The sequence below is a fragment of the Leuresthes tenuis genome, unplaced genomic scaffold (genome assembly GCF_036924035.1).
Source record: "Leuresthes tenuis unplaced genomic scaffold, fLeuTen1.0.hap1 SCAF_12, whole genome shotgun sequence".
NCBI lineage: Eukaryota > Metazoa > Chordata > Actinopteri > Atheriniformes > Atherinopsidae > Leuresthes > Leuresthes tenuis.
The window spans coordinates 25,991,336-26,006,781 of record NW_027325366.1 but is presented as its reverse complement, the minus strand read 5'-3'; the positions used below and the strand labels follow the sequence as shown (position 1 = coordinate 26,006,781).

General features: G+C 39.6%; 1 protein-coding gene across 1 annotated transcript; it reads left to right on the top strand.

Annotated features, from left to right (window-relative positions):
* The first annotated feature begins 3,485 nt into the window (after positions 1–3,485).
* LOC140319602 (pyridoxal kinase-like) lies at positions 3,486–12,070 on the top strand. Its single transcript, XM_072397297.1, has 11 exons — positions 3,486–3,737; positions 4,622–4,676; positions 8,061–8,165; positions 8,420–8,503; positions 8,610–8,644; positions 9,537–9,622; positions 9,712–9,757; positions 9,841–9,952; positions 10,227–10,363; positions 10,483–10,549; positions 10,911–12,070. The coding sequence occupies exons 1-11, from the start codon at positions 3,657–3,659 to the stop codon at positions 11,021–11,023; spliced, it is 921 nt and encodes a 306-aa protein (XP_072253398.1). The 5' UTR covers positions 3,486–3,656; the 3' UTR covers positions 11,024–12,070.
* Positions 12,071–15,446: the final 3,376 nt, after the last annotated feature.

The following is a 15,446-nucleotide window of genomic DNA, read 5'->3' as shown; positions in this document are numbered from 1 at the left end:
GATTAGCTTTCAGCTTATCCACCTGGTTTCTGCCCATCTCTGCCATCTCTGCCATCCAGGTGTCAGAGGCAGTATGCTTTGTGGTCTGCTCGGTCAACCCTTCAGCTGCATCTTTTTTAAGTCATCCAACCCGTCTGACAGACCTCTTTTCTCTCCCTGAGCCCCAAAATCAACTGCAGAATATGAAAACTCCTTACAGGCAGCTAGATTGCTTCACTTTCAAGCGCTGCCTGTTTAAATTTAAGAGAGGTGTTCTGTGAAGGGCTGTTTAAACAAGTTACAAGTCTGGCGTGATTCAGTATTGTCTCTGTGTTGGTGAGGTTGTGCAAAAGGGCTACGAGCTCGTAAAGTGCTTTCTCTGTACACAATCATCTCATGAAGTCACAGCTGTGCACATAAAGGTGTTTGAGTAATAGACAAAGACTTATAAGAACATACATATCACTTTGAAAGGAGAGGCTCATTTGTCTATATTGAGCCAAATTTATGTAAATATTCTTTTTCTCTTCATATCACGACTTATGTTCCAATCTGCACCAAGCTTTAATAGGAATGAATTTAAACAAATACAGACAAATATTCCTCAGTACAAGACTTTACACTCCTTTTCTGCTTTTTCAGTTTGGTCATCTCTTTTATTTACAACAATTAATCTTTGCTCTCTCTTGCCCTCTGGTGGTAACCATAATCCCCATCACAGCTTATTAGAGTTTAAATGAAGAATGATCCAGACAAACAGGTTTGATTGAGAGTTGCAGAAGCCTTTAGCTCTGTTTACATTCACTCAGTATCATAAAACACTAGTACATGAATTTGGCTTTAAACGTTTTTCAGGCACTGTAAACTGGCATTTTCTATAAAAAAAAAGAAGGAATAAAAGTTTTTTAAGAAAAGAACAAAAATATATATATTATAGATATTTTTTGTAGCTGTTTCCTATAACTCACAGCTAACTTCTTACAGGAGTGGACTTTGAGACACCCAGTTTTGAACAAACCTTAAACTTGTGTACAGGCTTATCTTTATACCTTACTGCTTTTCACCCACATTGGGTCCTACATGAGGATTTTGAATAATTCACTCAGTGGTAACTTTTTAAGCCTGGACTTTTTTGGAGAGATTTGGATTTGGAGAAGTATTGGCCACCACTGTTCTGAAATGAGTTCTTATGCAACTGTCTGCAGTCAGTCTAAACAGGAACACGGCAGCCTGTTGAGAAAGGTGGAGCTGACCATGATAGGGGAGAATATTATTAAGAGATAGACGTGGCGTAAAAGTCTGAAAAATACAGAAGCCAAAAACGGCCATGCTTAATTACCTCATAATCTTGAGAAGACAAGATTTGTTTTCTTGAGATAGCGGGTTGATTAATTTGTGAATTTGGTCTTGTGAAATTCTTCTTGTACTGTGTAGGCAGCATGGCTCAAGTAGAGTGTAGTGGAGTTGGTTAAGATCTTATCTATGCTCACACCAAAGGAGACATTTACTAAACTCAGTGCAGCTAACAGAATTACACATGCATGCCTCAACAGCGATGATAAACAACTAAATTAATTGTGAACACAGGAACCACTCCTTTTCGAGTGCATCATAATCATTTTGTGATGGTCAAAAAACCATCATGATCATTGGAAAACAAAAAGCAGTCATCCAAATAAGATAAAATAATTTTGTCCTTTTCATCATGCAAAAACTAGCTTAATTATTTCAGCATAACAGAAAAATCAACTTCTGATATCGAGATAAGGATATAAAGTGCTTTAAACCCGCATTCTCTTAAATGGCCATTTGGGGGCTCACTTCTCTAATGCCTCTGGTGCCTTTTAATCATGTTTAGCCTCTACAAAGCACAATATAGTGTATGTTTCATTCAGCCATGTACTCATATATATCACTGGCTCGTTTTTATATATTCAGTGCACTCCTTTGTTTTTTTATCAACAGTACCACACTGACTAGCACATAGGGGACAATGAGGAGGTTCTATGTTTTTCCCAAGGACACTTGTACAAGTGGAGATGCAGGGGATTGAACCATTGATCTTCTGATTTGAAGGTAATGACCCCTCCTACCAAATCCAGCAACAAATCAAAACACTTCAAGGTTGTAGGCAACAGTAGGCAACAGACAAAGTGCTCTAATCTTTGTAGAATCAGAAAAGATTCTTAATGGATGAGCAGACCACCAGAGTAGCAAATTTCTCAACATCAAAACAACTTAGACCTCTACATTTTTGCAGCAATGTGAATGCATCCTACATTTAAATGCCTGCTGGCAGTCTGAGACCATGGTAGTCTCGGCTACTTAAGAGTATTTAGTTCGAAAAACTGTTTCTCTATCTCTCTTTTGTGTAAGAGTTTACAGTCTTTTTGTCCTTCATCTATGAAGAGTGTAATCTCCCTCGTCAAATATCAGCCCTCCCCGTAGCTTCTCCAAACTGAGAGCACCCTGCCCGCCTTCTACAGCAGGGTAAAATAAGAGAGAGTTGAAAGAAAAAGAACCAGAATTTCCTTTTTAGATGCTGTTCAAAAATGAGGTACTCAGAGTCTGCTATAGTTTAAGGATTCCCTTTAAAGTTAGTATTTCTGGTTGCTGATCGCAAATGGGGCATCCAAACTCTGCACTTTCTGCTTCTTCTCCTCAACAAGTAAACATCAAGTTGGGCATCATCACTAACAATCAGCAGCTATTCACAGAAAAGAAGCAGCAAATCAGAAGTGTGAAACCAGATTTCATTTTCCTTTAATAGAAGTTATGTTCCAAATCAGACATTCACATGTCCACATCTCTGCTCACAACCATACAACCCTGCAAAAAGGGGCCATTATCACGTAGCCCGGTATAATGGAACCTTCAAAAGGAGCTTTCAAAAGGAGCTTGAATAAATGTGTAGCAGAGATGTCTGTACAGAGAGTGGAAGGACCGGAATTTTAAAACTTGTGCAAAGTTTTCATAACCGTTGCAATTATTATTTTTCTAAAAAGTTTAGATATAAGAAAGTGTTCTGATACCACTGCAACACTGCCAGAACTTTTATTCTAAAATGTACTCATTGTTACATGAATTATTTCAAACTGTACACATTTGTATGCCTAAGAAATCCAATGTTGATGGAGATTCATCCAGGTAATGGTAATCATAAGAGCTCGAATAAGGGAAACTGGACTTTTTTTTGGATCTTGAGTGCAACTTGGTAAAACGTCTTCAAGACCAAAAATACGACCAGGTGCGCTTAATCGAGCTCTTATATTAAGAAATCAAATGAGAAAAAAACCTAAAATGCTGGTTCGTTGTACAGTATGCAACCATGTAATGGACACACATACATGTCTCTGACACGAAGTAAGAAAGCCACATTATTCGCAACAAACAATAACAGAGCTATAATAACGTAAAGCTGTACTTCCAATGGTAGGAAGCTCATTTTACCACTTTTCTAGCCATCCACTGAATGCACCGTCTTAGGTGTCTTTTTATCTGCCTGATGAAAAGCTGTAAATGTTGCAATCAGCAGCGCCTCCTCTGCCCTTTAGTGCTGGGCTTACTCACCTGCTGAGTGTCAGTGTGTTAGAGCGTATATACATTTTTAATGCTGGTTTTAGATTAAATTCCGTCAGCGATCTCCGTTGGGTGTTTTTAAACGTAAAATCGTGGTAATGGAGTGTCGTGTGCTGTCCATTCAGAGTCATGTTGTCAGGGGATACGTGGGGAACAAGTCCGCATTATTTCCACTGCAGGTAAGTAGTATAGACTTTTATCTTCAAGTGGGTAGTTTTCAGAGGGCTAGTATTGTATCAAGAAAGAGAATAACGGTGTGCAATTCTTGAAGAAAACGTTGCGGAAAATCAGCATGGTTATGAGCATGTCTTCCTGATATGTGAAATGAGTTGTCTGTAACATCATATTAGCAGCCACTCTCTGCTGTGACCAAACATTACAGACTTAATTTTTACAGTTAAAATGCTGAGCTTGATCCCTACCGCTATGAGTGATGCTAAACTGGAGCTGTTACATAGCAATTTAAATGGCACATACACTCAACATGGTTCAAAGTCTGACTGCTTCTTACAGTCTCTGGTCACGCTTAACATACTGATTCAGCGGTTCTGAATCTTAGAAGTTTTGCTAAAATTCTCTCAGTTTCGTTGAGTGGGATGTGTGAATTGTTACATGCAAAAGATAGTAAGATAGTAATGCATGATAGTAAAATGCCATGGGGAAATGTCAATACTCCTACGTGTTGAATGTACTGTTAAATGTGTCCTTCATGCACAATTTGTATATTGTACTTTGAGTTTTTTGTTATTATTTGCTGTGGAAATGACAGTTTATAAACATATACTTATTATACTTGTTATGCAGAAGATAATGAAAAGCTAATAATTAAAATGATTTATTAATGATAACTAAATTGGTTAAGATGAACATGCTTACGGCACATTTCCTCACTATCTCATTTGACAACACTCGGAAGTAATAAACGGTCACTGACTGGTTTGATAAGAATGAAATACCACACTGTTCCCACAGTGCAGTGAAACTCAGAAACTCATTCTGGCCTGGTTTTGTAGAGGTGTAATTGTTCTCTGTTTTCACAGCTGCTTCTTTCTTTTATTCCCAGGTGCTGGGCTTTGAAGTGGACTCCATCAACTCTGTGCAGTTCTCCAATCACACAGGTTGGCTAAGAGTTATTTTTCATTCTCTTTCACAAAGGAGATGGGCTCATTTTCCAATTTCAATATCGTGAGTCCCCCAAGCCTGTGTGTGATGTAGTACCAGCAAGTTACTACAGTAGCTCACAAAGGAACAGATCAAATACTGGCTCAAGAGAAGGCCATCTAACTTTTTCCATGGTCATCCTGGTTTTTCATACCCTCGTGGAAGGAGAAATCTTAAATTATATGATACTTTTGTCTTAACGTGGCTTTAAAAGTGCACTTTAGAGCTACAGCTGTTTTCATCAGCCAACCTCTCCTCTGGTTTGTGTTCCCTTAGATTATAAAGAATTGATCATTATATTCAAGGCTGAATCCTCCCAACAGTGACTCAGACTCAAAGTCTCTTTTATGATTCGGACGAAACAAAAACTGAGAAAGTGTGTATTTGTAAAGGCTCCAACAATTTTTCCTTTTTTTTCCCAAAGCAACAAGATTGAGACAAATGTGGCTCCCTAGCTGGGATCTGTCCACACAATCCCACCCTGTTGTCTTTGGCAGAAGCCCACTCAGTTCCCCGAAATCAGTTGAGTGGGCCAAACTGGTTCAGAAAACAGAAAGACCAAACTGAGGAGAGAAACCCAACTCATCTCAATCATAACCCCCCCCCAACTCTTGTAGAAATGACATGTTGTGTGAGCACCGTGCCAATATGAAGCTTCCTCTTTTCTTTTTTCTTTAACTATCACAAGTCATCTTTCTTTATTTTTAAGTTTAGGTGAGTAAACCAGTATGAATGCCAAACCAAAATCCTCATCCTCGCCACACTGTCCTTGTATCTGGCCTTGTTACTAAAGAAACCTTTAGATATTTACATGTTTTATCTGACTCTGTGAAATACAGTCACGTGTCAGGTTAAAAGAAGCTCACTCACATGCTGTGAGAGAAAACTTGAAGTTAATGTTTTTCTAAGAACAACCTCCTCCACCTTTCATGTTAAACTCTTGCATGAGGCTTTGTTGTTCGAGGTAAAGACTGTATTGCAGCATACGAGGCAGCATGGCTCAAATGGAACTGATTTGTCTCCTCACATGTAGATCCTAATGCTGAACAACATCAAAATGAAAGGTAATCTAAAATAAAACAAAACTTCACATTATCCAGAGCTATGTTTTTATACTTATCAGGAACTATATTGAAGTAAATGGACTGTTTAACTGAGGGTAACATTTAAATGGATTAATTAACATTTAAATGTATTGTATTCTATTCAAATACACACACTGAGGATTATCATATAGCTGACTGTTTATATAAGGGATGTGAGGGAGTTGGGACACGGGTCCAAAGGGTGCACACTGCCTGATGAGGTAAAACAAATGAGTTAAGTTGGAGCTAAAGGCTTCAGGGAATCACTGGAACTGCTCTCATAAGAAAAGTTTGAACAGACTTGGTATCCATTAGCCACGGGTTGTTTTAAGGGTCAGTTTCTTATTGGCCAAGAGGAACTGGGTGATATATCTTGCATTTTTCTTAACTTACATATGACTTGCTGTTATTTGGAAGGCGTGTTGGCCTTTATTTGGGTAGTATCTGCTGTATGTTTGAACTTAACATTTAAGGCCACTGTGGCACATTCATTCAGCTATTCAGAGTTTTACTTGTGCTTTGGCGGGGAAGCCTAATGTTAAAAGGTTCCTTTTCGTACATGAATCGTACATGAAACGTAGGCCTTTCAACAATGGTTGATGTTGCCGTCAAAATTTTGACACCAAGATTGTCCTTCCTACTGCTTGAGGTATCGCCCCAGGAGCAAGACCTGAAATGATGTTACTATTGCGCCATTAGCCCTTTTATTTAAACTAGTGACATCATCAATGAGGTCACAACTCTGAACTATAACATTTTCTGTGGAGTTGCAATGCTTTTAAAGGTGTTGCCTGGCAACAGGGGCCACTAAGCTCTCCCCTAACCTAAACTTTGACCCACAAAACAGGCAAAGACCCCCCCTCAACCAAATGTCTCCAACTCAACAATGCCCTTACTCAGCTCTGCGACACACCCACCAGGTCTGAAGTTGATCAAGTGAGAGATGACAGACACTGAGATGGCAGTTTAGGGACAGATTGTAATAAAAAAAAAACTTTACCCCTTTATCTGAGGATATCTGTTGAGTCCTAAATGATCTTCACTGTAGCTTGATTTCAAACTGAGTTTTGTAATAAAAGGTGGCACCATGCCACAAAACCGAGGCTGGAAGAGTTAACTTTAGAGATCCGAGCGTAGTCAGCATGGGGCGTTTTTAAAGGACCTCATGGGTTTCCCAAACATTGCATGTTAATTAACTTTCATGAAAAAGAAAATGCATGCTAATACAAGTTCGGCACAAACTGGAGCTTATCCTTATCCCACAGATATCCGATGTTACAGTCACACAGTTGGAAAGTAGAAATGCTGCTTACTGCCCCAGTAATGAAAACAAGAACACAATGGAACTAGTGGAACTCAAGATACATGCAGAGATGATAGGATTATTATCTGGGGTTTATGTGCCAAAATATGTGAAGAATGTGCTTCCACCACAGGGGCAGGAGATATTTACACTGGGACTGCTTAGATTATTATAAACTTCAGTTCTTTGGAAAGAGGAAACTCATCAGTTCCCGAAGATTTGGGCTAATTTCCATTAGTGTGAGACTGTAATCCAACATCTTGTTTCTATCAGCATGTGTAAACAATTAGTTTTCTAAATGTTCACTTTGAGCCAAAGCAGCCAAAGCAGCATTAGAGTACCCCCCCACCCCCCCACCCCCACCCCCACCCCCTCTCTGTAAGCACAGCACATGCTTCTACTTTGCTGTGAACCCTCGTCTGGAGGTGCATCCGCTGGCTCGGGTTAAGTCTCGGGCTTCCTGTGAACTCTTTCCTCCAGTGTGCCAAATTGTGTTGGTGTGGGTCTATTTTGTGTCTGGTCATTTGCAGTCAGAACAGCTTTTACAGGTTTATTCTGGGTTAAGGGTGAAAGGGAGACAAAGAAAGGAGGGAGCTGGCAGCCAGGACACAAGGTTGCCATTCACTCAGTGTGGAGGCCCCTGGACACCACAAAGAGTTCGGGGGGTTGGAAAGACGAGGCAAGGAGGGGGATGTTACACAACACTGCCAACTGAGCATAAAAGTGGTTTCATGAGCTTGAATCACATGAGTGTTTGTGGCATGATCACTCATTTATACTCAGAATATCTGTAAACCTGATACTTACTCGCCAAATGCAAAGTCTACAGATGTCTTGACATGTCGCTTTAGAATGTGTAAATCTTTTTTCCACCTGTCTCTTTGTGCTTTTAATGAAATCCAGTCGGCATTAAAAGTGCGAGATGACCCACGTACTGCTTACTCTCTTTTCAGGCTACGCCCACTGGAAGGGACAAGTACTGACAGCAGAGGAGCTGAATGTGTTGTATGAGGGCATCAAGATCAACAAGGTCAACCACTATGACTACATTCTCACAGGTGAGTTGAAGGTCTGGATAGCATGTAGAGCATCGCATACATACACACCAGATCAAATTCATTTAAAAAGTAACTTTTGAGCAGCTTCATGATGTTTGAAACTCTCCTGTAATATGTCAGAGGAGAAGCATCAAAAGGACTAGGAGGAACACTTTAGTATTTTTGTGTTTATTGTCTTTTCATTGATATTTCTGTACATATATATACATATATATATATATACATATTTATTTATTTATTTTTCTTTGCTTTAGGGTACAGCAGGGACACATCCTTCCTGGAAACAGTGGTAGATATTATCCGGGAGCTGAAGAAGGCAAATCCCAGCTTGGTATATGGTGAGTGTTGGATCAGGTTTTTCCATTTTGGAAACAATAAAAACATGACTGGCTGTAGTTTATCCTATAATTTCTACTTTTAACATTTTTTTTTTATCCTCCACAGTTTGTGATCCTGTAATGGGAGACCACGGTGCTATGGTAAGCATCCTACACTAACTTCCTTTTGATGGACATCATTCAAAATCTTAGCATTATAAGAGACATTTTATCCCTTCTTTTCACTCGCTGATGCAATTTCCCGAGGTTCAAATAAAATGTCTGTGACATGCTTTGTTCAAAGTGAGACACTGCACCGCCTCATTTTTCTTCAATTAAGTCACAACTCTGTTCAAAATCATTTTAGGGAGTGAAATGATCCGCTCAGCTCCACTCCGCCCCTCTCTTCCTCAGGGTATGCCTCCTTTGCAGTCTGCTTAATAACCCTTGGAGCACTTCATCACAGTATGAGAGATAATACAGTTTAATACAACCCAGACCCCACACCAGACTGACAGTTTTACACTCTAACACATTTCCCCTTGTCTGCAGTTCAACCATAGACAGCTGACAGGCTACTGATACCTCTTTGTAGGTACAGTGTCATTGCAAGTCATGTGTTGAACAGCCCAAGCTTTTAAAACATACGCCAAAAAAAGCTGCAACAGCTGCTGGTTGTTAGATATCACCATTGAGAGTTCATGGTCTAATTCCTCCGTCACATATCAGCTCTAAAAACTGAGCTTCACTGCTGCTGCATTCCTCTGTGTTTATAGCAGCTAACATTAAGAACCCTTACTTATATCGGGCAATGCTTGTTAGTGCTGGACTGAAGGTGCATTCAAATACAACTGGAAACTCGGAATTTCTAACCTCCAACTGGTTCTTTTTTTCCCCCCATAATGTGACCTTTTTAAAGCACCACAGAATGTGTTTACATCAATTTGTTTAGTCTGCTGCTTTTCATTTCCAATTATTTTGTGTCTGTTTGGACAGTTTGACATTTTGTCAAAGCAGTTGGCTCGTAAAAGACTGTTTTTGCTGCTTGTTCCAGTATGTTCCAGAGAAACTGCTGCCGGTCTACAAGAACAAAGTAGTGCCTTTGGCAGACATCCTCACCCCCAACCAATTTGAAGCAGAGTGAGTGCTTTTTAAAGTTATTATACATAAATAAAACAGAAGAGTAAAAAATTAAATGTAGCTCTAAATAACTTTCTGATTTTCTTCAGGATCTTAACGGGTAGGAAAATTAACACAGAGGCGGATGCTATTGAGGTGAGTATAAGAAACGTTTCCTGTTTGCTGGATTTGGATTTTGCTCGATACCTTAAGAAAATGGGGCTTCATCGTTTCTTCAGGTGATGGACTTGCTTCATGAAATGGGCCCAGACACTGTGGTCCTCACTAGTACAGACCTGCTCTCAAAACATGGGGAACAGTTCCTGGTGGCCCTTGGGAGCCAAAAAATAAGTAAAGTATCAGCTTTTCTCAGACCTTCCCTCTGTTAGAAAATACATTTAGGGGTTTACTGTAGCTGGATTTAGATTTTGAATTCCTCGTGGGAGAGTAGATGTCAGCAAAGTGTCTGTATGTCTGGATAAACAAGATAAAGTTATTCTGTAATAATTAAGGTGAATGGGATACTCTTTAATTGTAATAGTTATCTCCATGCTGAGTGTGTCTTAACTTCTTCTCCTTATCTCCTTGATTTTTTTCATCATCCTGTGTGTCCTCTTTCCTGCAGTCAAACCAGATGGGACCATCACCAGTCAGAAAATCTGCCTGGACATCCCCAAAGTCGATGCAGTGTTTGTGGGGACTGGAGACCTGTTTGCTGCAATGTTACTAGCATGGACTCATCTTCACCCCAAGGACCTAAAGGTCACTACCACGTGTGCATTCTCAGTAAAAAGCTGATGGAATCAAACCCGTACTGTACAGTCCTGCATGTGTGCCACTAAATATGCTGTTACCTCTCTCTTCCTTATGGTTTTACACAGGCTGCCTGTGAGAAGACAGCTTCAGTCATGCACCATGTCATTAAGAGGACCATCACTTATGCCAATGGTAGGGTCTGTGTGTGTGTTTGGGGATCATAAGAGCTCTCTACTTTGTCTCAAAGTTATTTCCTGGACAAGGACACTCTTTGCTCTCTTCTGTTATTATTGCTGTATTTGCACAGTAATACAGCAACATATAGTTTACACTATGTGGAGGCCACTGCCTTCATAGAGGCGTAACTGATGCATGCGTCACTGTAGTGCTGGTTATTTCACAGATATGGTTTTGCAGCTGGCAGTTACCGAGTGAAAGCTCTTTTATCCAGAACGAGATGAACAAGTAATGTCTGTTGTTGTTCCACTCACTCATGATGCAAAAAGCCACAAAACTCTGATACAAGAACTCCTTTATTACTCCTGTATTTCAGAAATGGCTGGCCCTGGGAAAAAGCCCAGTCCTGCACAGCTAGAGCTGAGGATGGTCCAGAGCAAAGCCGACATCGAGAATCCTGCCACTGTTGTAGAAGCTAAGGTGCTATAAAGGTGTTCGCACCGAAGACTTTCTGTGAATGTTCACGTTAAACTGGGTGGTTTGCTGAGCACATGTATCATTTTGTCATCAAAGACAGTCACACGTCTCTGCCTTACAGAACCTTAGAGGGAGGACAACTATGTATTAGGAGTGATCAGCAGGATGTGTTGTATGTACTCTCTGCTCACAAACACACCGGTATCACTGCCATATGTATCTGTAGACGGTATAGACATCACGTGCCCTATTATTAAAAACAAAAAAGACAGCAACATTTAGGTTATAAATGTACTTGAATCCTTTTAAGATAGTGAAAACAAGTTCTTGATATAAAACAGCTCATTCCAGATCACCCGAAAAGAAAAACAGCGATATGTGCATGGTCATGCCTCCCCTTGTTTTGACGGTAGTAGGTCAGGACTAGTCACATGTACTTAAAGCACACCAGTAGACTATTTTTATGAAATGATTTTGATAAAACATTATGAATGCATGCATTGTGCACTTGGGTGTTTTTATCGCCTCATACATTTAGATAAGATTCATTTTAACACCTGCGAAATGTATTGTAACTCCCTCAAAATGTTGAACATCTTATGCAATTACTACGTAATCTACTTTGATCCCAGTGAATTTCATTTCATTTTGATTTAGAAAAGTCAAAACTGTTGAGCTAATTTGAATCACCCTTTTTAATTATGCAATGCTTTCTTGATCTAGCAGGTGTGTAACGTGTTAGATTCATGTCCTCAACATCTCAAATTGAGGTATTTGCACAGATAATCTTTAATATCTTTACTAATGATCACTGTTTTCATTTTAGACTGTTGTCATATCTAAAAAAAAACAAAAAAAAAGAGTCTTTATGAGAGACCTCGCTGTGTAGCCTTAACAGGGTTAGAAAGGCAAAACGTTGGTCGTGACTGTTTTTGTGTGCTAAAAAGCAGATTGTCACACGTAGTGTTTAGAGTCAAGTGCCAAACCTTGAACTGTTGTTCTGTTGTACAGCGACATATATATGAACTGAATAATAAATGTCTAATCTTTTAATGAAGCTGTGTTGATTTAATTTGTGTTTTTCGTTATTATTTGTTCTGTGTGAGGGTTTTAAAATGAGTCTTCTAAAGTCTTCTTTAGAGTCTTCTTCTTTGGTCCCATAATACTGATACTATTTGCTTTTACAGTTAAGTTGTTAGAAAAATCATGAAGTTATACTATGCGAAAAAGCTTCCTCCTATCTTTTAGGTCTCATAACATTGTGTGGCTCGTAAACATAAATAATATAAATAGCGATATTAGGGCCAGCTTCCTGATAGGTTGTGAGGACTTGTCTCCTTGCTGCAAGAATAAATGTGTTAATTGTCTCCTGCGACTCTGAGCCTAATATTGAATAGAGAATTTTTCTGACAAATTGGTCCTTCGAGCCGGATGGCAACAGCCTTTCCACCGCCCTGAGTCGGAGCTGAAACAGGGGAGTCCGGGACTCCTAAATAAAGACTTCCAGCTGAATTGCAATGATTCAGAGGCCTGTACCACACCGAGGTAAAGTTGGTTTGTTGTTGGATATTCGCTTAATATTCAATTGGACCCTCTGCCAACACGTTTCAGTGCGAATTTAGTAATGAAAAATGTTCACTATAAATCACTAAAATGACTTTTTATCATTCTGTTTGCTGTAGTAGATCATATTTGTAATGTCCTAACCACTACAGGTGAAAATTTTTACATTTTTAACCTTTTTTGTGAAAAAAAAGGCTTCTTAACTTCCAACTTTTACTCAATCAGTCTATTCTCAAAATTCGATTTTTGCATGTAATTGGACTTCTGTCCTTGTCCCAGTTTGCATGCAACTGAGAAAATCAAATAAGTGACGGGAATGTGCCCTCCGCCTCAACACTAGGTGGCGATATGCGTCGTTTCAGCGGTTAATACAGCCCTGCTCTACTTGACCTATTATGTCACATAATAGTAAACCATATATGGAATAACAGTAGGTTGACAACTGGAGACACTGTTTTCACTGTAAAACTTGAAATCTTAAGAATAGTTGACAGTAATCTTATAGTATATAAAATTGTGATTTTGATGCTATAAGCCACACTCTTTAATTATGCGGACACTGCCGTGGTCTCCGATTAAAAGCACAGATTAATCAAATCGATTTATTAAACAGAGGTTAATTAAACCGTATTTAACTCAACTGAAACCCACTCTTTCAGTGAAGTCCAATACTAAAGTTAATATTGTGATACTTAACTAAGATGTGTAATTAGTAGAAATATTGCTATTTTTTCACAAGCAGGTTTAATACCAGAGGGGTATTAGCCTTTGACTAAAAACTGTATAATTAGGAAATATTTCATTCACCAGTGCTTTTGTTACTGAGAGTGCATCTGCCTGGGCACATGGAACTACTTCAACCCATTTGGAAAAAAAACACCTATTATCACCAGGCAGAAATGTTTCGCTTCACATTTATTTAGTTCAGTGAAATCCATATAAATGTGTTGAAAGGGGTACGTTGGCTTCGGGAATTGTCCTCGTCTTGGTCTTAGATTGCCTTGTGGATTGTGTTTTGCACATATTTGACATGTTAGACAAAAAAATCTTTGAGTTATAAAAACTGTGGGAGAGCAAAGCCTTTACTCTGCTCCACATATTGTACCTTGACTCTCGATCCACATATTGCGTGAAAAACATGTTGTTGAGGTCAGAATGAACCCTATCTAGATAATAACGAAGACGCAGAAGCGCCCTCAGACAGCAGGCGCCAAATAGAGATTGGGTTTGAGCCACGTACACACTGAATGATATAGAAAGGTATAAAGAGTTGTCTCAAAACTGAGGTAATTGGGAATTTCCATGTATGCTCAAATGTACACGTCTCTGTGACGATCTGTTCAATAAATTCCCCATAAGAGGCTGACACGACGAGTCCGACAACTCTTTTCTCCACAACATAATGGTGACTCCGACTTTGTGAATTTGGCGTCTGGAGCCCCGCTGAGCGAGTCCTCTGTGCCCCGGCAGCCGAGATCAACCGAGTTTTCCCCCAAATTACAAGAACACAGGAGAGAGTGAAGGGCACGTTCCGTAAATCTCTTTATTTTTACTCTGCGCAGAAGAAAAGTGCTGTTTAAAGAAAAGTGTTAAGCATAGAAGTGCTGAGTGTTTGATAAGAATTGGGCGAACAGCAGCTTGTGAGATGTGTTTGTGAAGCAGGTGGCTGTGAAGGAAGCCAGCCGTGCTGTATTATGAGTGGACTATAATTGTGAAGGACTAGTCGCTCAGCTCAGCAGGGATTAAGTCGATGAATTTAAACTGGAATTGTGGATACGCTTTAAGAGCGGGCAGGGTGTCGTTTTTTACATAAAGCATCCGCTCAAGGTGATGTCTTGGTGCCAATGGCCAACCTTTAGTGCATAGAAGGGCGATTACCCACGGATCAAGGCCCACGGTAGTTATCATATGTGGAAATCATTTTCAGAAGTCAAGGAACAGACGGGTACTGATGACTGATTGACTCGAGAACAGAAAAGGTATGAAGGTGGAATCAACAAGTATCGCAAGAAAACTCTGAAAATTCATTCCAGTTCTATAGGGGCATCCAATGCAGAATCTGACTATGGGATGTCTAATGCAGGCAACAATAAATGCTCTGGAAGTGGTCAGAAAAATTACACGGAATGAAGCGGTGGCAGAGGTTGACCACGCGCAGATGGAAGAAAGGTGAGAGAAAAGCGGTCATTGTTTCTAGATAAAATAACATGAGAAGAAAGTCAACAAGTGAAGAAGACTCTCGTAAGTAGTTATAGTACTGAAGTAAAATGCATGAACTTTTTCTTTTTCCGAGGTAGCGAAAGACAAGAGATCCTCATGGAAATTAAAATGAACATGGAGAGGCGAGGACTTCTGTGAATGTTGGGAGAAAGGTTTCACAAATGATAAATTATGTCTGATATCATTTATATCATGTGCTGAATAATTAAGCCCAATTTTTTGGGAGACAAACGACCATGTACGGACTTCTCCTACGGACAATTTGGAGTCACCAATTAGGAGGAGGAGGAAGTGGGAAGTGGGAGGAAGCCAGAGTACGTGGAGAGAACCCATGCATACACAGGGAGAACATGCAAACACAGAAAGGCCCCAGGGAGGGATCGAACCTGGAACCCTCTTGCTGTGAGGTGACGGTGCTATTTAATATAACCACCACACCACCGTGCAGCCCTTGGATGGTCCAAATGGAAAAAAAAAAAAAGAAAGAAGAAAGAAAGCTCAAATGACCTTTTTGAAATTTCAAAGACCAAATACAGTTTTCACAAATAGTAAAATGTGTCTCTTAAGAGTCTGTACCCTCTTTAGAATAATTAGATAGAATAGAATAATTCCATCCAGATTTGAGCAGAGTAACTATTTCAGTTTCCACAAA

What these genes read in the sequence shown, in the direction of transcription:
- LOC140319602 (XM_072397297.1), top strand. Translation starts at nt 3,657, where the DNA reads ATGGAGTGTCGTGTGCTGTCCATTCAGAGTCATGTTGTCAGGGGATAC. An exon ending in CCGCATTATTTCCACTGCAG is followed by an intron (nt 3,738 to 4,621) that starts GTAAGTAGTATA and finishes TTTTATTCCCAG; the next exon opens with GTGCTGGGCTTTGAAGTGGA. An exon ending in CCTTGGGAGCCAAAAAATAA is followed by an intron (nt 9,953 to 10,226) that starts GTAAAGTATCAG and finishes TCTTTCCTGCAG; the next exon opens with TCAAACCAGATGGGACCATC.